The sequence below is a fragment of the Balaenoptera acutorostrata genome, chromosome 2, assembly GCF_949987535.1.
Source record: "Balaenoptera acutorostrata chromosome 2, mBalAcu1.1, whole genome shotgun sequence".
Classification (NCBI taxonomy): domain Eukaryota; kingdom Metazoa; phylum Chordata; class Mammalia; order Artiodactyla; family Balaenopteridae; genus Balaenoptera; species Balaenoptera acutorostrata.
Window position 1 is genome coordinate 59,903,927 of NC_080065.1, and position 23,213 is coordinate 59,927,139.

The window sequence follows — 23,213 nt, forward strand, 5'->3', positions numbered from 1 at the left end:
AACAAATACTCACTAAAGGAACTTTTTACAAGTTGTGTTTTTTGGAAGACGTGTTTTTGGAAGAAGGAAGATGATCCTTTAAAGAAGACTTGAAATGCTAGAAAGAATGGTAAGTAAATAATATTAATTCAATTTGGGGGGAAGTTGTTTAAAATAATAATGTCTTATGTGTGTATGTGTGTTTTAAAGGATAAAACTTTAATATTAGACAATAACACATGCCTGGGGGTTATGTGACTGGACTAAAGGACAGCAGAGTGTGAATAACACTAGAATTTAAGGTAAATATGCATGCTAGAAGTTATGCAGCAACCATCTAAAAGATGTAGATTTAGAATGGTAAAACCCACCATTCTGAAAGAGTAGAAATAGAGGATACAATTTCTAGAGGGGGAGGAAATGTAAAAAACAAAAACACCACAACCAATCCAAAAGAAGATACAAAAGAAAGAATAAAGAAAGATGGGACAAATCACAAAATATGGTAGAAACAAATCCAAATAAATCAACAATCATAAAATGACAATGTAAATAAACTAAACTTTCCGTTACAAAGACAACGATTTCCAGATTGGTTTTTAAAATACATAATCCAGCTATATAAATCATATGAACATATGAAGAGTTGAAAATAACTGTATGAAAAATGTACTAAGCAAAAAGTAGCCTAAGGAAAGCTGGTATAGCTATATTAATATCAGACACAATAGATTTAAAGCAAAAAGAATTCGTTTTTCAGATTAGGTGGGTCATTACATAATGACCAAAAATTCATTTTTCCAGGAAGATAATTGGTGTGCACCAAAGTAACACAGCTTCAAAGTATATAAAATTCTGAGAAAGAAAATGATAATCTCCTCAATGATCACAAAATCTATAGTAGAGATGTGCTAGGAAAGAAGCCTCTTATAAAGGAGGGTGGTCTCTGGGTCAAAGTTATGATGAGGAAGGTCTCTGAAAGAATGATGGATCCTCTACTGAACCCTGGGAGCTTTAGGTGAGAAATTATTAGATGGTTTCAGTTTTTCATGATTTTTATGTAACTGTACATCACTGTTACCCAGTCAGTCAACACTAAGTTCTTTCTGGGCATATGCGTACCTTACCTAATTTATGTAATTCTTTAAGAACTAGATACAAGTTATTACTGTACTTCCTAGAAGAAGTGATCTGGAAAACACAGGCTGAAACTCTGTTTTTGTTTCAGGGACAGATGACCTATAACATGTATGGAAATAATAGAAGGAATTAGGAAAAATTAACCTAAGAACCATTTGAATATAGATATTTAGCTTTCCTTCTATTTGTCTTTCTGTCACCAGAAGCTTTAAAATAATAAAGAAAAAAATGTGAAGGCAAGCTTCATATACATGTATACTAAGACTAAAGGAGGAGGATGTGCACAGGCCAGACCCATCTCTAGAACTGCCAGCAGACAGTAAATATGAAACCTAGTGAATGAATACATGTCACAGACATGCAAATAGGAAAGCAGGCCTCAGAAAATCTCCATCAAGCTTCAAGAGCAGGATGTGAAAAACCACTGCAACAAGCCAAAGGCCTCCACAGCTGAAATGACACAGTAAAACTACACCTCAGCTAATAAGTGTCCAGCTAATGAAAGATGACCACAGTGCTCAGTTTCAGCCTCAATGCAAAAAAAAAAAATAAACAAAAAAGCAGTAACTAAAACTGAAAGGTATCCCTTACTTTATGATTATTTATAAAATGAAAAATCAGAAATAAAATATTTAATTCAGTAGGGCTCAGGAACTAATTCAGTTCAAGTCACCTAGTCCCTTGCCCCTGGCAGGGTAACCCAAGCAAACTTCTCATGGAACGCAGGGAACTTCCCCCATGAGGCCTGCCTTCCTACCAGCACCCTACCCAGTTCCCCAGAATGGTTTTCTCCTGAATCCTATTCACTGTGGGCCCTAATCTGTAACAGCTGCTAACCGGCTAATGCTGCTAACTTTCACCCTGTATCTCTCCAGTAGATATGCGTGGCTAATGCAGGAATTTCAGAGACAATGCTTTAATTCAGTGTTTATTTTAACCAAAGGGAAGCCCAGTACAGAAACAGTCTAAAATTGAAATCTTCTGATTTGAGTTGGAAAGCTCAAGAATTCCCAGGGCTCTACAAAGCCTAGCTGGAGAACTATGGCTCTTTCAATAAAATATCAACTGCAATGAATTAAAATGTCTGGAATACTTAAGTCCATGAGTTCATAATATTCAAAAAAAAAAAAATTAAAACCCTCACTGATAACCTTTGGAAGATGGTAGGAGGTCAATTTATTATTTTCGAAGCTGCCTCTTCCATACAAACTATAACTCAGGATAACTGAACCGCTGATGAAAGGAAATTCTTTCACAAAAATTTTCTGGGTAATTAATGAGAGAAATGATAGAATTAAAACAGCAACATTTTGCAGCTCCTAATGAAAAAATGGATCTAAGCAATGATCACGAATGGCCTTTAACATCACAGTGACAACCAAATGCTGTGTGTCTCTTGACAACAGTAAACAACACTTCCTATGAAGTACTCATGCCAAAAGAAAAAACAAACAAACAAAAAAAACCCTGAATCTGATCAAGGCTTCCTCTAATTGCCAGTTTTATAGGACATATGGAAGGTAGAGGAACATGTTAAACACCACCATAAGGATGAAAACAGCAAATCTAGAATGTGGGAAACTACAAGACAAAAGAGAACTGTTTTCTTCAACAAACAGACTGCCAAGACAGAAAGAGAAACCTATAGATTAAAATCATCTCAACATATTACAATGTATGGACTTTATCTGGATCCCATTTCAACAAACTGTAAATTAAAAAGAAATTTATAAGACATTTGAGGAAATGTGAACATTGAGGAAATATTTAATGATGTTAAGGAATTACTAATTTTTAGATATGAGAATGGTATTATAGTTACGTTTTTAAAAAAATCCTTATCTATAGAGATACGTATCAAAATATATATAAAATGATCAGATAACAAGAATTTGTTAAAATGTAATCTGGTGATGAGGTAGGGTTTGATGAAACAAGACTGGCAGGGAATTGAAAACCACTGAAGCTGGGTGACAGACCATGGGGGTTCATTATACTATTCTCTCTACCTTTGTACGTTTCCATAAAAAAGATTTAAAAAGAGGCAAAATAAGGGGGAAACATAACCAACTGCACTGTATGGACCTTATGTGCATAACCATTAAAAAAATTTACCAGAGTATCAGGGAAATTTGAACACTGACTTGATATTTCATATTTAAATGATTATTAATATTTTAGATGTGATAACCGTATTAAAAATATCCTTATCTTTTAGAGGTATATACTGAAATATTTATGGGTAAAATGATATACTGTCTGGGATCTGCCTCAAAATCATCCAAAGGATCAGGATGGGGAAATAAGTAGAAGTAGAGATGAAGATTGGCCAGGAGCTGATAATTGTTGAAGACAGAAGATTCCTCATACCATTCACTCTACTTTTGTATGTTTTACATTTTCCACTATAAAACATTAAAAAGATGATAATAACCTACAGTGCTAGAAGTCAAAATAATGGTTACTTTTGAAGAGGGTAATGGGAGCCACAATAAGGGCTTCTGGAGTGGTAGGAACATTCTATTACACAGGTTTGTTTACTTTGTGGTAATTCATCAATCTGTACATTATGATTTGCGCACTTTTCAGTATATTATACTGCAATCAAAAAATATTTTTTAAAAGCAAGAGATCCACTACTTCAATGCAAGAGAAGACACTAAGGTAGAATTACAGGTACTACAGCAATCACTAAGAAAGTTTAGTGAGCAGAAAGGCAAGAGGATACTGTACGGCCCTAAGCAAATGCTGGGATCTGGTCTCATTTTTCCCATCTCTTAAGGGAAATAGCAGCTGCCTCGGCCGCTGTTGTGGAGCATTAAACGGAACAGTGTGTGTGAAAGTGCTTAGCACAGACCCGGGGCACACTGCTACCAGTGAACAAAAGCTGTCTTGACTTTTATGTCAGAGGACGCAGCCTGCATTCATGGCCTGCTTGCCCTCTAGACTGCAACGTACGTATCCTGCACTCGTGGTGTTCATCTAGACCTCCGTAGTAATAAATTACTCTCAGACTCTCAGACGGGGAGCTGGGTAGATACCCATCAGCCCTCCCCCAAGGCTCTAACAGAAAACCACTAATGAGACTGAACAGAGGAGGCACCGCAGCTGCACGACCATCCGAGAGAACCCAGCAGGTCTCCTCCGCAGTATTCGGCATGGAGGCAAAACCACTTCAGACCAGGGAAGCCCACGCCCACGCCCACGGCCAGGCACCGTCCCTCCAGAGCCGCGATCCACTCCACCCCACTCCACGCCCTCCAATGGGGACGCGCGGAGTAAAAGCCTCATATCGCCCCCTCCTCCCTCCCCCAATCAGCAAGCCCGCACCAGATCACAGCGCCCAATCACATTGCTCCACATGCCGAGGGCAGCCCTCCGCGCACGCGCGCATAGGGAGGCTTCCCAAGGCCAGCGCCCAAACACCGGGCTCCACGGGCTGCGCGCGTCTCCGCAGAGGCCACACTGCCACCTACTGCCCGATCATCGGCATGTAGCCCCAGGCGTACTACCTGATTCTCCGGGCCCGATAGCCCAGACCAAAGGCTCAGATAAGAATTAGGGAAAATATGCAGTAATATCACGTATGAACGCAAGTTTTAATTACATTCTCTTACACAGCAGAAAAAAAATATTGTCTCTGACAGCCTCTTTTTCTTCCAAGCAGTTTGAGTTTCAAAACCTCATCTCACCTCACAATCTAATGTTTTATATAGGAGTAAAATCAAGGGGCCTAGGGACTTGTTCCTTTCACATATTTCTGGAGCACCTACTATATGTCAGGGTATTACCTGGGGCGGGCATTATCATCCCTAATTTATAGGTATAGGAACCGAGTTAAGGGACAGTTTCTGAAAGCTGGCAGAGCTGGGGTTCACAGCCAGCTGTCTTCCCCTCCAAGTGCAGACTCTTCACCACATCACACTGCATAATGAAGGTACAAAGTGCTGTAAGAATACAGGATGAGGAAAAATCAACTGACTCGATAGGGACTCAGGATGTACAGAGAGGATCATTGGCAGGGTGGTATTCAGTACACGGTAGCGGGTACGTACTGCTTTTCTAAGTGCATTAATCTTAACAGAGAGGAGACAGTTACCTCCATGTGATATTTATTCACCGCAGACTATTATGCTCATTCTTTGGCAAACAGCATCTGCTCACTCGGGAATCCATGACGGTTTTCCCTAGGTTTGTCTCCGAATAACAGAGATGACCCGTACCAAGGCACCAAATATAATGGTCTTGTTTCCTAATTTTCCCTTCATGCCTAGGAAAGTGTTAACAAAAGCTTATAGCAAATTCTTCGTTCTCGTTTCTGCACTTCCATAGCACTTCTCTTGTAATTCACACATGGCGCGTCAGAACAAGCTCTGCGATGTCATTAACTGAGCCCATCGTGCTTTCATCGCTAGAACAGTGGTTCCCAAAAGGAGTACCAAAAGGCCCTCAAGGGCATTTTAGAATATATAGGGGTATCTTTCTGACTGTCTAAATGACTGCAGGGCATTACTGGCACTTGGTAGAAGACAGGAAAATTACATAACTTGCAATGCCTAGACTGATGGACACATCAAAACACTGTCCCTGTTGGGAGCCAGTGTTTTCAGTATGGAAGGGAGATACAAATATGAACTAGAGGAAGGCAAGGAAGAACTCTGTAGAGATGAACTGGAATTGCAGGTTTCAGAATGATTTTTTCATAATTTGTAAACTATGTACATGTAAGCATATATGCATGTATGTGCACATATATATGTTTATGTGTACATGTATACATATTTTTCCTAGCTCTGTCCACTGAATGGGCAAAGAAGCAAAAATTCCATGGTAGTTGGGGCTTCCCTGGTGGTGCAGTGGTTGGGGGTCCGCCTGCCAATGCAGGGGACGTGGGTTCAGGCCCTGGTCTGGGAAGATCCCACATGCCACAGAGCAACTGGGCCAGTGCGCCATAGCTGCTGGGCCTGTGCTCTGGAGCCTGTGGGCCACAACTGCTGAGCCCATGTGCCGCAACTACGGAAGCCCGCGTGCCTACAGCCCGTGCTCTGCAACGAGAGAGGCCACTGCGATGGGGGGCCCACGCACTGCAGCGAGGAGTGGCCCCCGCTCTCCGCAACTAGAGAAAGCCCGCGCGCAGCAACGAACACCCAACACAGCCAAAAATAAATAAATAAAATAATTAAAAAAAAAAAATTCCATAGTAGCAAGGGGGACACCTAGTGCACAGATCTTGGTTTCTAATACCACTCACTCCCTAGTAAAAGGAACCAGTGCTCCTTGGAGAAATTCAGTTGACCCTTGAACAAAACAGGCTTGAACTGTGCAGGTCTACTTATACATGAATTTCTTTCACTAAATGCATACTACAGGATTACATGCATGATCCGCAGTTGGTTGAATCGTGGATGGAACCTTGGCTAGGAAGAAACCACTTACATGGAGGACCAACTATACGTTATATATGGATTTTTGACTGCATTGAGGGTGGGCTCCTTTAACCCCCATTGTTTAAGGGCTAACTGTAATTGATTTCAGGGCTACAGCAAGAAAGGTACAAGATGGAACACCGGGAGCCAGCCTGAAAGTGCTTCTACTAGCCAAATTTCAGAGAACTGGACTACCAAAATAACTAAGGATGGTAATGAACCATTAAAAGAAAAAAAAAAAAAGAGGAATCCATAAGATCATACTGATAATAAACAGAGAAAGAAATGGGAGAAAAAGGGTTCTTGCTTACAGTAAATACTGAGTAATAATTAGTAAATGTGGAGGTATTAATGAATTTGGAAAACCATCATTTTGCAACCATCATAGTAAAGATTGATTCTGCAGATAAAACAGTCAGGCTGCACGGTAACTAACCATATGATAAAAATGAACAAAAAACAAGAAAGAAAATAATTGTTTACATAATTCAAGGAGACTAACTGTGAAGGCAAAAATGAAATAGAAATTTACAGAAAAGAAAAAATGATTTTGCCACATGTGAAACAACAGTCTAATTCTTTTTAAGGCTTAAATATGTGCTTATCTGAATTGGATTATCATAAAAGCATCATTTCACATATACCTCATATGAATATATGATGACAAACATGGAGTGACTGGAAATGACACATATAACAGCCCGATAAGTACCTACCAAGGTGACAATCTTCTTTTTCTCTTGCTTCCCATTTGTGGCTGTCCACATATGCTGCAGAAAGCAGGCATCTTTTACCTGAGGAAAAAGACAATTATTTCAACAGGCATGGTTTCACAACAGGTTCAGTTTATACATCTGTTTTATTACACATATCTTTGCCATATTTTCCATTTACTAGATTATTTAAAGATCTATTATGAAACTGTAACCAATATTACACAGTTTACAATTCAGTTCATGACAACATGCATTCAACCTCTAACAAGCAGAAGATGCAGAAAGCCTGTTAAAATTTCTACCATAACATTATAAGTAAAAATGTTGCTAATTTTGTTCCTATTACTTTAGGACTAGGAGCCATTTGCTTCCACTAATGTAGAGCCTAGATGAGCCCTAAAACTCCTTCTTAGAACCCAAAATATTTGCTGAACAGTTGTTTAACTCATTAAAAGACTGCTTTATCATCATTAGTTAGTCCTAAAAAATTTCCATCTGACTTGGATCAGCATATGTACCCTTATTTCACATAAAGCAAAGAGTAACATCTTACCCAGTAACACAGCACCCTAGTGGTAAATAACAGAAACCTAATAAGCCAAATCTGGTGTAACCCACAAGATGACACCTGTCACAATGACTGGCATATAGCAATGCTCAATAAACATGAGCTCAAGGAATTAATGAGAAAGAATGAATGGCAACCTAAAATTAAAACCTTCTGAGCTTCAAAGACACCATCAAGAAAGTGAAAGAATAACTCAGAATGGGAGGAAATATTTCCAAAGCATTTATCTGATCAGGGACTTGTACCCAGAATACATAAATAACTCTTACAACTCAAAATTTAAAAAGACAACCCAGCAGAAAAATGGGCAAAGGATTTAACAGACATTTCTAAAAAAAAGAAAACACACAGATACATACATACACATAAATACACACACACACACACACACACACATATGGCCAACAAGTGCATGGAAAGATGTTTAATATGATTTCCCATTAAGGAAATGCAAAATATATTTAAATACAACTTCACACACACTCAGGATGGCTATAATCAACAAGGCAGATAATAACAGCTGTTGATAAGGTGTAGAGAAACTAGAAACCTCATGTATTGCTGGTGAGAATGTAAAATGGTGCAGCCACATTGGAAAAGTTCAGCAGTTCTGCAAAATGTTAACATGGAGTTACCAGGTCACCCAGCAATTCCACTCCTAGGTATGTACCCAAGAGAAATGAAATCATGTCCACCTAAAAAACTGTATATAAATGTTTGTAGCAATATTATTCATAATAGCCAAAAGGAAAAATGCAAATGTCCATCAATTTATGAATGGCTAAACAAAATAGTATATTCTTATAAAGGAATATTATTCAGCAATAAAAAGAAATTAAGTACTGATACATGCTACAACATGGATGAACCTCAAAAATGTTATGCTAAGGAAAAAGAAGCCAGTCACAAAAGACTACGTATTATGTAATTCCATTTATATGAAATGTCCACAATCAGCAAATCTAGAGACAGAAAGCAGCTTATTGGTTGCCTAGATCTGGAGGGCAGACAGGCAGAAAAACCTGGGTGGAAATGGGGAGTGACTGCTAATGAGTATGGGGTTTTTTTGAAGTGATGAAAATGTCCTAAATTGATTGTGGTGATGGCTGCTGCACAACCCTGTGTATATACAAAAAAAAAAAAAATTCAACATGAAACTGACTACCTTAAATGGGTGAATTGTATGTGAACTAAATCTAAATAAAGCTGTTTAAAAAAATTGAAAAGGAATGAATGGCAGACTATTACCTGAAGGTCATAGCAGACCATAAACCAAACACAACTAGAAGGCATGGGAGCTGATTAAACACAGTATTTGCATGCTATTGTTATTCTCTATCCATCTCCCAACTAAAACAAATATAAACACGTCTGTGTGTGTTTATACACAAGACCAGTCCCTCCCTTGCCTTCAGCAGAGGTTGGGTCAGACCTTTACTAGAATAATATGTCTAAATTTGAAGTCTAAAGTTTAAGCAATGAAGCAATAATATTAAAAGCTGCCAAAGACTGCCTCAAAGGGGAACTAAGATATTTCTTAAAAATAGTAACTATTAAAAAGCGCCTACATTTCAAATGGATTATTTTTTAAAAAATGATTAGATGTTTGGAACTTAGAATACATTTTTCATACAAAAGATGTTATAAATTGTCAGTTACATTCCTAGATCTGTCAAGAAGGATGAACAAAATGCAATGGCATTGATGGCATTACATTAGGTGTGTAGCTGCACATCAGGTCAGGAGTGAGCGGACCTGAGATTTAGTTTGAGTTTTACCAGCTGGTAGAAAACTTCAGACCCTGCAGTTGTAAGTGAAGGAACTGGCCGGGTGATATTTAAGGTCTCTGCATGCTCTAACAGTCTGACATAGAACCAAAACAATCAGTTCAGATAACCCATTCATAATTTACTGTAGCATTTCTATGCAAACTGAATTCCAATTTCTAAAACCAGGCAGATCTCTCCTTTCTGTGGGAAACAAGGGCAGCCCTTTTCTACGTGAGCATGAGCTCAGGAGAGGGCTGTTAACCTATATACTCCAGGATACCAGTGACTTAAATATTCTCTATTTGTTGTTATTACATTCTCTTACTTATTCTCTATTTCTTCTCCTAGCATATGTTTTATTCTAGCATAAGAAATCAGCCCTCCTTGCTCTAAAGTCAGAAAAGACAATTATCTAGAATTATGTTCATGAGTTTTGAACTGGGAGACAAAAAGCAGAGGAGGTGATGGTGGGGAAAGACAAGAGTGCCAGAATGCTGTGTGCAGTTGTTCAAGGGGATCACATGACCGAAAACAAAATTAGAACTGGTAAATTTACAAAAGATAAGCCCAGTAACTTTCATATATATATGAACTTTTAAATGTTTGCTTTATAAGAAAGTAACCAGTAATCATTTTCCATCTCCACTGAGGATACAATGAAAGGAAACAGGTATAAGGATAAAGAATTTAAATTTGGCAAGTGGAAAATCTTCCTAATAGAAACCAATGACAAACATAGGAATGAGTTACCAAGTGGGGTAGGCAGAATAATGTCCCCCCCCAAAAGATGTCCATGTCCTAGTCCCCAGAACCTGTGAATATTAGGGTACATGAGAAAGGGGGATTAAGGTGACAGATGGAATTAAGATCAGCACATCAGCTGATCTTAAAGTGAGAAGACTGTCCTGGGTTGTCCAGGTGGGCTCAGGGTTTGTTTGTTTGTTTGGCCACACTGCACGGCATGTGGGATCTTAGTTCCCTAACCAGGGATCAAACCCGAGCGCCCTGCACTGGAAGAGCAGAGTCTTAACGACTGGACTGCCAGGGAAGTCCAGGTGGGCTCAATATAATCACAGGTCCTTAAAAAGTGGAAGAGGGAGACAGGTTGTTAGTGTGATGCATGAAAGACAGAGTTATATAAGAAGGACCTGACTTGCCACTGCTCACTTTGAAGATGTTTGAGAAAGGGACCATGAGCCAAAGAATGCAGGTGGTCTCTAGAAGATGGAAAAGGCTAGGGAAACAGATTCACCCCTAGAGATTCCTAAAGGGAATACACCCCTTTCAACACCTTGATTTTAGCACAAAAAGACTCTGTATCAGACTTCTGACCTATAGAATAGTAAGGTAATAAATCTACATTGTTTTAAGCCACCAAATTTGTGGTAATTTGTTACAGCAGCAATAGGAAATTACTACACCTTCAGATAGACATTCCATTATCTGTAAACCTTTTAAAGTAGGATATTCATCTTTCTGAGATACTTTTAAATGACATCATTTAAAGTTTTTCCCATTTCTGTATGGTAGTTGAGGGGTCTGTATATTAACGTAAAAACCAAAGAATTTCTATGAAGCCAGACAGGACATTAAGTGGACAATGGCAAAATGGAAAATCTAGATCACCTTCTCAAACCTTAATGTGCATATGAATCTTGATAAAATGCAGATTCTGATCAGTAGGTCTGGGGTGGGAACAGAGATTCTGCATTTCTAAAAGTTCCCAGGTAATGATGATGATGTTGACCCTCAGATAACATTGAAGTAACAAGGGGATAGGATGTTATCAGCCTCACAAGTTTAGATCTCTGAGCCCGTTTAATCCCACGCTGAATATGCCACCCAAGAGCATATATAAACCCTTCTTGAACCTGCTAACCCTTCAGCCAGTCAACTTTAGGAGCAACAATATTCTAACTATCCACTAAAAAGCAAATATTTCCCTTGCTTAATTCTGGAAAGATACCTCCATGGACCAGAATTTCAAAGTTTAGTAAATACTTATTTATTAAAAACCTACTTATTTGGCCTTTGGTAAAATGTCTCCAAACATGTTTTCCATCCAAAGGGAAGCAGTGTGATTGTGAACACATATAGGCTTTAGAGTCACAAAGTCTAAGTGTGAATCCTAGCCTTGCTGTAAAAAATTTTATAAAAATGTGGGCAAGTTACACCAGGTCTCCGAGCCTCTTTCTTCATATGTAAAACAGGGAAATACTGTACCATAATTTAAATAAGGGCATATATTAAGTACCTAGCCTAATGTCCACTATGTAGTAGTGCCCAAAAAGTTTCCCTCTCTAGCCTCTTCATATACTGAAGTCACTTTTTCGGTTCATCTCAATAAATCTTTCTTTCACCCTCTTGATCACTTTAGTTGCCCTTATCCATTATGTTGTAGGGAGAATCAGTGGAAGCACCAAAGTATTCCAAATACTGATTTGTCCTGAGTTTGTACAAATTTTTTCCTCTTTTATCTAGTAGTGGTTCAAGATGTTTTGATGACTTAAAGCTCCTTATCAGCATTCTCAAACCCCCAGTGGTCCATAATGTACTATCCTACATACTTATATCACTTGCCTTATACCCTTCAGTTCCTGATTTCGAGACTCCTTTCATCTGTGGTCTAACCCCGTGCTTGCGCAATATAACTTTCTGTAATGAAGGAGATGTTCAATTCTGAACTGTCCAATACAGTAGCCACTAGCCACAGGTGTCTACTGAGCACTTAAAATGTAGCTAATGTGACTAAAGAACAGAATTTTTAAATTTAAACTAATTTAAATAGCCATGTGTAGCTCCCGGCTACTACAATGGAACAGCACAGGTGAAACCTATCATGAGCTCACCCTTTCAAACTACGATCAAAATGCTAACTGGAAATTCTCTCAATTCACCTGTATCTAATTTCCATTCCCTTGTTAGTATGACTGCCCCCGAATATCCTAAGCAACTATGATACTTTCCCTGATAGACAATCCAAGGTCTTGTTTAAATTGAAAAGCATTTACTAACAACCATAAGTAAACAAGCTAGTAAATAGCTACAACAGTTAATTCTTACTGAGGTGCCAAGTACTGTGCAGACCACTTTACCTAATGTGTGGCATGAAACATTTTCATTAGCTAGGTCAATCAGTTAATTCTCAGAAAACTTCTGGTGGCCAACTATAAGGTTTCACGTTGATATTTAAAGGCGTGTGGGCAAAACTGTGTGTGTTGCTTTTTAACAGGGGCTAGAGGAGGTATGTTGGAAAGAGGAGATAATAGGCATTGGAAAAATCAATTGTGATTACTGTATTTTAATCATATAATCAGATACATCTGTCAGGATTTAGCTTCTGTAAATTAAAAAAGTTTTTCCCAATGTCTTCATCAGCAGGTCCTTTAAACAGGCTTTGAGTGAGCCGTCATTCATTCGGATATCAAAGTACTTTAAAAGTAACTATTAGCATTTATTGTCTGAACGGAAAACTTGGGCAAAGAAAGGTCAATCAAAAGTTGCGCCCAAGGTCATCAGGCAAACTGAGATTAGTACTGAGAAATTCCTTCACCAAGTGAAAACCAAGGGTCTGGCCACACGTCAGGTGCTGAGGAGAACGTTTATGACGCCGCCCTAAGGAAACTCAACAGGGAGAGAAATTTCATAGCGCCAGAGGGAACACATTTGGGCTTTTCACGGGCAGCAAAGAGAGGACCACCCTCACATACAAACCCGGCAAAACGTACGCAAAAGCTCTCATGCCAGGACTTCCTCTGCTCTTCACACCTTTGGATAGGCAGACACTATTATTTTAGGTAAGGAGATGGGTCATAGACCTTACCTCCCCTCTCTGTGCTACCAAACACCTCCAGGGGTTTCTCTAGCAACTAGATCCCAGAAGCATTTCCTCTCCCCTTAAAAGCCCACTGCTCCCTTTACTCAAGGAACAGAGTTCTCAGGGGCCTAATGAGGCAGCCCCACGAAGATAGCAGCCACCAACCTGTCAGGGAGAGCTGAGGCAGCGACACTTTCCGCGCCCAGAGGCTCCCCCGCCGCACCACGTGGGCCGCCATCTTGGAGCATACCAAAGGGCTGGCCGGTCGGGGGACTGCGGGCGGAGCAAGGGTGGGCACAGTCCACGCCCCCTCCCCCCCCCCCGGCTCCCGCAGTTGGTGCGGTCCGGGACAGTATGGCGGCTGCCTTTCGGCCCGCGAAGCAAGTCCTACCGCTGCAGGCGCTGCGGAGTTTGGTGTATCCAGGGCTGGGAGGCTCGGGCTCCACCTGCAGCCGCTGCCCTCTCGGAGGTATCCGCGGCCTCGGGCCGTGAAGGAGGGGAGGGATGGGACAGAAGGGAGCTTTACACCTCAGCGGGCATCTCTTTGGAGAAATAACAGCGCCTCGCTCAGGGGCCTAGAGCAACCGAGCATGCACTTGCCCTCTGCACGTGGGTACAGTGGTGGCCTCTGCGTGTCGTGGACGCCCGTGTGCCTGGGAATCAAAGGACAGATGGGCTGGGCTCTTGACCTGGGGGCTGTAGTACTCCCTCGGATGGAGCTGTGCTGCGCCCCGGGAACACCCCTCCCCCTTGGGTGTACTGTTCTGAAGAGTTTGGGAGGGTAGGTCAAAGACTCTTATGATTTTGGAGTCCAGCTCTGTAGCGAACAGTCTGAAAGACTCTGAGCAGGTTTCTTTATTTTTAAAATTATCCCTTAATATCTTTATGAAAATGATTAAATTTGAAGATGCTGGTGAGTGATAATAAAATATTTAACACTTTGTGTCAGGCTTTCCTGTAATACATTTTACATACATTCATTCCTTTTCTCCTCACATCACCCAGTGAGAGAGGTACTATTCTTCATTTACAGAGGAGGAAACCGCAAAGCTAAGTAATTTGCCCAAGGTCAGAGGGAACTGGTAGAGGAAGGGTTTGAACACATGCAGTCCTACTGTAACCCCTTCTCTGGACTGCCTCTCTAGAAATCAGCAATTTTTGTTGTTACATTGTTATTGTAGTACACAGAGCTCTTGTAGTGGACGATTCTTTGGCCAAGCTCCAGTTCATGCACAGCCGAGCACCCTAAAGAAATGATGTTTCCTAAACTCAACATTTCTGCTAAGTTGTGGTCAGTGATTCCTCGTGTATCTAGAGGATACCACGAGTCCAAATCTGAGAGGCCATAACGCCTCATTTCACAAATGACAGTCCTGGGAATTCCAATGGTCACGCTATAGCTTTTTCCGCTACCCTATATGCTTCTACCTGTTTAAACCAAATCCAGATATACCTGTTTTGCTATCTGTCTTTCAGATCCCAGATTCCTGTCTACCCATCCCCATACCCAGTTAATCACTAGCTCCTTTCACACACACACACAGACAAAACTTGTCTTGTGTAGGATTTGCATTCTTTGGTAGTTTGGGCATTTTTTTCCCCACCAGGGTGACTGTTATATTTGTACCTGTCTAGGTGGATTATTTATACTAACCGAAGATAAGATCAGTTACTAGAAAGAGGCAGTCAAGCTCTACACATTATTTGCTAAGTATAAAACAGTCAAAATGATTTTACTTTCTCTTTCTCTGATTTTAGCTAAAAGATACCTACTTACAGATAATATTGTGAAATTAAAGGACTTTCAGCATAAGAAGGTGGCTGTTGCATGTAATCTTCCTGGCACCAAAGGTAATCAAGTCTATTTCATTACTTCTTTCATTGATCTGTCGTTAAACTTCTCTCTGTCTTTATCCCTATTCAGTCTCTTCTTCAGTGACCTTATCTCACAGAAGAAACTGAGATGATTTATTCTTAGTTTCCTAGTCTGCCCTCGCATGCCCCTTTCACCTCACTCTGTTACTGCAGAGTCTACCGCTCTTCTCTTTTCCCTTCTCCCAGGACCCCAGAGAAATACTAAAACTAGTGCTGCAACCAGTCTTCTAGATCAGTGCCACTCAAAGTGAGGTTCAAGGATTAGCAGCAAGTGAGAGGTGTATAGAAATGCCAAATATTGGGCCCCAGACAATTTGTCTGCAAAATAAAGCCTCAGAAGAACTGCTCCACATGACTGGCTTTCAGACTTCTTGATGCCACCCTCAGTAAAAAATACAATTTGCATTGCATCTCCAGTATACATATACATATCTATAGATAAGTGAGATTTAATGAAACAAAAAATGTATGATGATGCATTTTCATATTTTCTACCGTGTGCTGGAAGAATCAGTAGACTAAAAACAAAGGTTTCTTTAAAAAATCAGCAAAACATTGATAACTGTTGAGGCTGGGTGATGGGCACGTGGGAGGTGATTTTACTGTTCTCTCTACTTTTAGGTATGTTTGAAAATTTTTATTGTAAAAAGCTAAAAACACGGCACCACCACCCTAGGTCCTATTCCCTTTCAGCATCTGAGAAATCTTGTTGCGTTCATTCCCACTTCTCCTGCACGTTGAGTTTTTCCCAGTACTTCAGATTCCTTTATAAACACAGCAAGGCTCTCCTCTTTTTTAATAACAACTCTTTTGTTTGCCCTACTTACTTTTCCAGCTTTCCTCCTTCTCACTGTCAGATGTTTGTGAGCACCTAATGAACACTCCTTGCTTCTCATCTCTCCAGAAAGCAGTCTTCCTTCACTGGTCCGCTATCATGCTGTTGCACAAAACCACCTACAGAACAAGAAGATAAGAGTGACGGAAAATAGATGAATCTCCACTTGAGTAGACTCAATCTAGATTTTACTTCAGTCTTTTCTTCTTACCCCAGGTCGTCTGGAGCTCTGTGAAGTTCGCAGTTAGGGCTTCATGTCACTATCTAGTTGTTATTCCAGTTGTCATAGTCTTTCTAAGGCTGTGACAGTCGGGCATATGTTCTGAAAGGCTATTAATATAATGAGTGCCAATCTACTCCACTGTCAGGTATTTATAAAATCCTGTCCACATTTCATCATTATAAGAACCACAATGGCACTCTGTTATATACCACATCATGTACAAACTTGCCCCTTCCCTCCAGTTTCCTAGCTCTTCCATAGTGGATCTCACCCTTTCTAGAACCAGTGTGATTTCCTGTTAATCTAGTCACGGTCTCCCCTCACCACCTTTTCCCCCAGTTCTGTGCTTTTTCTCATGCTGATTCCCATACCGACAGTTCCCCACCCCCTCAGCTTTGCCAACCCTACCCAGCCCCTTTCTTCCTCTCTGGTACCTCTCCACTTCCACCAGACCTGGTCTGTTTCTGCTGCCCTGATTTCTCTCCTCTCTCCTGTTATGTTTATACTGTCACATGTCACCTACTCTGTCATTATTTTCAGGTAGCTTTATATAAATATATCTTGTCTTCTCAAATAGACTCTAAGCTCTTTCAGGGTAGGAACCATACCTTATCCTTCCTTGTGTCTCTGACACAAGGAAGGATACCTCTGACTATAATATACGATAAGCACTTAATTTTGATTGATTTCTTTTAAAATACAAATTACATCTGTTGAAATTTTGGACTTATTAAGTATTAAGAAGTACAAGATGTAAAGACGTCCCATTAAAATCTTTTAGGTTGGAAATTGTTTAGAAATGTTTAATAGAATAAATCCTCGTGACAGAGGAATGAAAATAAGAACAGTATGTCTATGATCTCCTGGCAGTTACTACATGCTGGGCCCTGTGCTAAGTGCTTTACGTACATTATCTCAGGATGACCCCATGAGGTAGGTATCATGGTCCTCACTTCACACATGAATCATGTCTCAGAGACAGGCCTCCCCAGATCTCCCCATAGCATGCAAGTGGCAGAGCCCAGATTTCAGCCCATGTCTTCCCAACTCTCAAACCTTTAACCATTACACGGTTGTGCAAATAGAGATTGGAGGGTCCATTGCATTAATTCAAACCTAATGGAACTTCTTTTCTTGTAAATCAAGAGCCATGTCTGCCTCAGCTTCCTGATCTTGTGTTTTTAATGTATATTGTGCCATTCCTTTAAGCAGCATTCCTTCGGAGCTCTGGGCCTTGGAACAAATCCTGTAGACTTTCGCAGCTTCTGATACTGAGAACAGCCCTGCCTTCTGGAAAGCAGATGTTTGCTTGGTGGCTGCCTTGCATCTCACCCTATGTTCTGCCAAAAATACAGTCCCTTCCTAATGCCAAGAAGCAGTGTTTCCTGTTGGTGTTTGTCTCCACAGTTGATCAGATACAAGCCAAGGGACACAGACCGTGATCACCTTGAAATGATTCTGTTACTAAAAGAGGGTTTGCCGCTGTTTAGAGGACTCTTTTACCCTCTGTGCATTATGCAGTACTGTGGCATGCTTTCTCACAACTGAGTAGAGAGGGACCAGGAGGAATGAAAAAGTGGTAAAATTGAATCAAGTGAAAAAGACGTGAAGTATTCCTGAATCATGTGAGTTATCCACTGTGGGGTGACCACATTTTCCTTTCAGTTTTCCTGCTAGGTGCCCTGCTAATTGATGGTTTGGATATCTTGGTTACTTTTTTTTTTCCTCATGGGTCACCTGTAGATACAGTTCTTTGGGCTAAGCCTCTGGGACGTTAGTTCTCAAACTTCCCTGTGCATAAGCATCACCCAGGTAGTCAAAAATGCACATTCTTGTGCTCCTCCTCCCAGAGATTCTGTGTTGGGAAGTCTGGAGTGAGGCCCGGGCCTGCGCCCTGTGACAGATGCGCTGCTTCGTACACCACATCTGACACTCTGCTCTCAAGACCAGCCAGTGACGGGAGCTGCATGGCCGTGAGCCCCTCTCAGTGGCTCTTTGCATTGTGCCGGGTTCTAGCCTCCCCTTCTCCCTGAGGTCAGCCTCCTGACAGTCGGAGACAGCCTAAGTGATGACCACCACACTGTGCTTTCTTCCAGAAACCTACTTGAGAAACTTGGAAGAGAAGCTGACCCAGAGTAAGCTCATCTTGAAAGAGGAGTTGAGAACCTTACTTCATCTGTGTGAGTCCTGGGACGACGTGGAGCTGGCTAAAAATGTCATTTACAGGTGAGGCATCGCCTTCAAATCCTGCCAGCCTTTGTCTTTTCCTACTCTCTCCTTTTTCCTGAGCAATCTCATCTACCCCCAGGATTTCAGCTCTCACCTCTAAACTGGTGACTTCCCAATCTCTTGTCCAGGTGCCTGCCCTGAGCTCCACACATTTACATTCATTCATTCATTCAGCAAACACTTATTGGGTTCCTACTACGTGCCAGGTGCCGAAGATAGAAAAACAGACAATTCATGCCCCAGGAGGTCACCAACCTCTTCACCAAGTCCCCTTACATGTTCCCAAGGTCTTCACGTTCAACTTACACAGACTTCTTCCTCTTGCCGTGTTTGCTGTCACACTGACCAGTCATTCTTTCCCCCGATCTCATCTGCCCTCCTCCTGCGTCTGCTCTGTGGTGTCTCTCATCCCTAGCCTTCCTCTCTCGGTCCCCATTACCAGTGACTTCGGTCAGGCCTCATGCCTCTCACTTGGATCACTTCAGTGGACTCCTAACTAACCTCCCCCCTACAGGCTTATGCCTGTTACGTTCACTGTCTCTGATCCCTTATCAGACTTCCCCATGACAGAAGGAACTCATATGTAATCACAGTCTGCTGTTAGGAAACCGAGCAAAGGTGTCACTTGGGAGCAGGATGTCACCAAGTCAACAGCTTCCTTTCACCATTCTTTAAAGATACATTTCTATACATGAACCTGCATTTATACTGTACATTGGCAGAGAAAAATACGAGGTATTCATATATGGAATACTGGAAGAATACATACCATAAGTTAACCATGGTTCTTTGAGAATTATACATTATATTTTTTGTTCGTCTAAATGTGTACTTTTCTGATTTCTCAAACTTGTCTATAAGGGATATTATTAATTTTATAATGTGAAAAAATTAATGTTATTTTTAAAAAGGAAAAGAAAAGCAGAATTACGCAAATTTCATTGAAACTTTGAAAAACACGAAAAAGTAGAAAGAAGAAATACTGCATACATCACACAGTTTGCTGTTTCGATGGTCTCTTGCTGCATAACAAACCACACCAGAACTTAATGACTTAAAATGACGACTGATTATTATTTCTCATAACTCTGTTGGTCAGGAACTGAGGCCGGTCTCAGCTGGGCAGTTCTTATTGTTATCGGCCGAAGTCACCTGCACACCTGCAGTCAGCTTTAGCGGGCTGAGCCGGGAGGTCCAAGAAGGCTTCGCTTGCGTTTCTGAAGCCTCAGTGCCCCTGCGTGCAGCCCCTCCTCCCGCTGGTAGACTCTCACTGCTCACGAGTCCAGCCTGAGCTGCACTAGCGCACAGCACACGTGGAAGCTGCAGGCCTTGTGGAGCTGCCCAGGATTGGCACGTCTTCACTCCCGTCCCATCCTCTTGGTCAGGGCGAGTTAGCGGCCAGCCCCGATCCACGGGGAGGGGAAAGGATTCCACCTCTGGAAGGACGGAGCCGCATGCACATACAGGGAGGAATGATGGCGGCCAACTCTGGGGCCTGCCTACCACATCCAAGAAACCACTGTTCATATTTTGATATATTTTCTCACTGATTTTTTTTCATGCAAAGATTTTGAGGTTTAGATAGGGTTTATTTTACATAGTTGTAGTTATTACTGTGTATATAAAATGATATTTTCTTGTTTTCTAATTAGCATTGTAGCATAAATGTTTTTGCCTGTTAATACTCTAGGAATCATATTTTAATGGCTATACACTGTTCGATTATAGGTTAGGTATTTTAATTAACTGTGCCCCTATTGTTGAACATCTAAATTATTTCTAATTTTTCACCAGGATAAATAATGCCATGATGAGCAAACCCTATGCATAAAATTTATTCTTTATTTCCTTTTGGGGATCGGAGGGCATGCACCTTTTAAAGCTTGTCAATACAGACTGCCAGATTATTTTCCAAAAGGGATTATGCTAATTCACAGTCACACTATATCTGCAAACCTAAACCTGCTATTTCAGTTTCATACAGTTGAATCATTTGAGACCCTCTGGCTCGTTTTACTCTCAGTTTTCTTTTTACTACCCAAAGCTATCAGATGTTTACAAGAGTAACAAAACGGTATAACATTCTAAATGCTCCCTCCTTCCACTCTTATTTTTGTCATACACATTCGGAGTATGGCTCGTAATCCCTTTATTGATGCTAATACTTTCTGCCTGGTTGCTGCCCTTTCCCTCTCCTTGTGGACAAGCTGGCGGGGGTGGGTAGGGGTTCGGTCCCCCGCCTTACCAACCTGTTCTCTCTCTTCCTGAGACAGGCAGCCCCCCTTGGGGAAAAAGAGCAACGAGCCGGAACAGAAGCTCCTTATTGAGCCAAAAATGGGGAACGACTGAATCTCCTCAGAGTCTTGACCACATGCTGTTGTTTGGTTTATAGAAGGGTTTTAGATCCTCTAACTTGAATGTTTCTTGTCAAGAGGAGGTGATATTAACTACCTCTGTGACTGTCTAGCACTTTTATTAGTGTGAATGTCATTTAAGTTAGGAAAATTTTCATTTTTGTTTTGTTTTTAATCTGGCACGCATTTCTCTTGAGATTATTTGCTGAAACACTTTGATGTTTAAAGATGTCCTCCTCAGCGTGCCTTACATTGTATAAGAGGGAGCATATGTGTAAGGCTTACTGTGTGCCAGGCACATTATCTCATTTGATCCTCACAACAACTCTGAGTTGAGTTCTTTTCTTATCTCCATTTTACAGATGAGGAAACTGAGGCACAGAGTCATTAATTAATTTGCTCATGGTTACACAGTTAGTAAGTCAAACAGCTGGGATTTGAACTGTCATTTTGGAATCAGAGTCTAAAAATCCTTAATCACGACACTGTATTGCCTTTTAACAACTTAATTATTTCTTCTTTCCTCCAGCTTTATTGAGGTATAATTAACAAATAAAAATTGTATATTTTTAAGGTATACAACTTGATATTTTGATATAATAAGTTAATTCATAACTGTTATAAATGAAGCAATGAATATTTTTTGTAACTTTTATAATTGGATTATGAAATGTATCTTTAAAAGTACACTCATCATTCTTTTTGGCAGTATATGTTTAAAATAGACTATCCATAATGCTATTATGACTTTCCTCAGTGATTTTAGCAGAAGGTAAAAGAATATTCTGTCCTTTAAAATCAGAGCTTCCTAAAATCTGATTTACATGCAATCGTGAGGTACTTGTTTTGTCACCAGATTGTCTTCTTGGTGTCTGAAGCAGAAAGAGTTGGTTATTGAAAGGAAATTTATGGGGGCGATTTTCAGTTCTGCAGTTCTAACTGGCAGACTGGCTGCTTGTAGAAATTCCAAGCCACATACATATAAAACATCACTGTCTTTGAAACTAGCCTTTTTCTAAAACTAAAATTTCAAAGCTGCATTTAATTTGTTTGGCTAGGTGATTGTAGTTCACATATACCTTTCCCTTAGCGGAAAAAAACAAGAGAAATTGGTCTAAATTGTAAAATGTACCTATTGGTCATTTGCCATCCCATATGGGGATAAAGCCAGACTTGAGGGGGACACAACATCACCCCACTCCTTTCCTTGCTGTTCTCCAGGAGCATGGAAGGAGACAGTCCATTCTGCTGGGCTTACAGATACAAGACCCCTGCTATTCCCTGACATATGCTCACATTCAGTCCTAGCAGGTTGTTGGTAAATTGAGATGATTACAATCTGCATTTTTACTTTCTTTTATTTCAGAGTATGTGGGCATCTAACGACCTTGTTTGTTTATTTAAATGCCTAGTATACTTCTGCTTGCCAGGATTCTTCTGGTCATCTTTAATTCTGCACTTTCCCCTCCAGACTGTGAGAGGACCTCATTCTTTGCTGTGTCCCCATCACCTAGTAGAGTGCATGCCACGGTCTGTCTTTCCTCAGGTCCCACTGTTTGGCTCATTGAATTATTTTGATTACCAGGTACCATGCAGAGAACAGGAATATCACTTTGGGGGAGTACAAGTTTGGACCACTTTTCATGAGGTTGTGCTACGAGTTGGATCTTGAGGAATCTGCATTGGAGCTCATCAAAGACCAGGTTACTGTCTCCCAATTGCTTTCCCTGCCATGGTGACTTCCTTGCGCTGAGGATGGGGTGTTTTCAGTGATGTTAGGAAGGGCAGCTCTTCTATACACATTATTCCTGGGTTAGATTTTCAGAGAAGGGCTGCTGGGTTGAGGGAATGAGCTCTTCCCTGGATTTTTAAGGTTTCCTTGGAGTCATTGCCTATGAAGAGGTGTAGGTCTCTTTATACAGTGGTGTGGAAGAGGTTTAAGTACAGATTACAAGGTATCTACCTACCTTGGATGTGTGTCCACCTGGGACTGACATCTTCTCTTTTGAGGAGCTTTTAGTGGGGGATAGTTTGAGGCAGGCTGCCATTTTAAGACTGCCTTTCCTATTCTTCACCTGTGCCTCTCTCCTGTTTTCGTATTTTTACTTCTGGTTGAAGGCTATGTTGTAAAGTGCTTTTCTGTTTTCAGAATTTCTGCTTTTCACATATTCTGATTTTACTTTCCTAAAAGCAAAAGTAACAATAATTAGTTTTGTAATTATTCATTGAATATTTACCAAGTCCGCAGCATCATGTTAAGCATTATACATGTTTCATTTCAT

The 23,213-nt window shown here is 40.7% G+C and overlaps 2 protein-coding genes across 3 annotated transcripts in view; one reads left to right on the plus strand and one right to left on the minus strand.

Annotated features, from left to right (window-relative positions):
* MRPS27 (mitochondrial ribosomal protein S27) overlaps nt 1-13,680 on the minus strand; it is a 91,980-nt gene extending 78,300 nt beyond the window's left edge. Inside the window, exons 1-2 of the mRNA XM_007175947.2 lie at nt 13,581-13,680; nt 7,262-7,339 (exon numbers count right to left, since the gene is read on the minus strand). Of these exons, the coding sequence (XP_007176009.2) occupies nt 7,262-7,339; nt 13,581-13,653 (151 nt within the window). The 5' untranslated portion in view covers nt 13,654-13,680. The remainder of the gene's footprint in view (nt 1-7,261; nt 7,340-13,580) is intronic.
* A 74-nt stretch (nt 13,681-13,754) lies between these two features.
* Nucleotides 13,755-23,213, plus strand: part of PTCD2 (pentatricopeptide repeat domain 2) — a 28,390-nt gene continuing 18,931 nt past the window's right edge. For both annotated transcript variants that reach the window (XM_007175945.3, XM_007175944.3), the window contains exons 1-4: nt 13,755-13,884; nt 15,174-15,266; nt 18,445-18,574; nt 22,517-22,634. In XM_007175945.3, coding sequence (XP_007176007.2) covers nt 13,770-13,884; nt 15,174-15,266; nt 18,445-18,574; nt 22,517-22,634 — 456 coding nt within the window. In that variant the 5' untranslated portion in view covers nt 13,755-13,769. The remainder of the gene's footprint in view (nt 13,885-15,173; nt 15,267-18,444; nt 18,575-22,516; nt 22,635-23,213) is intronic.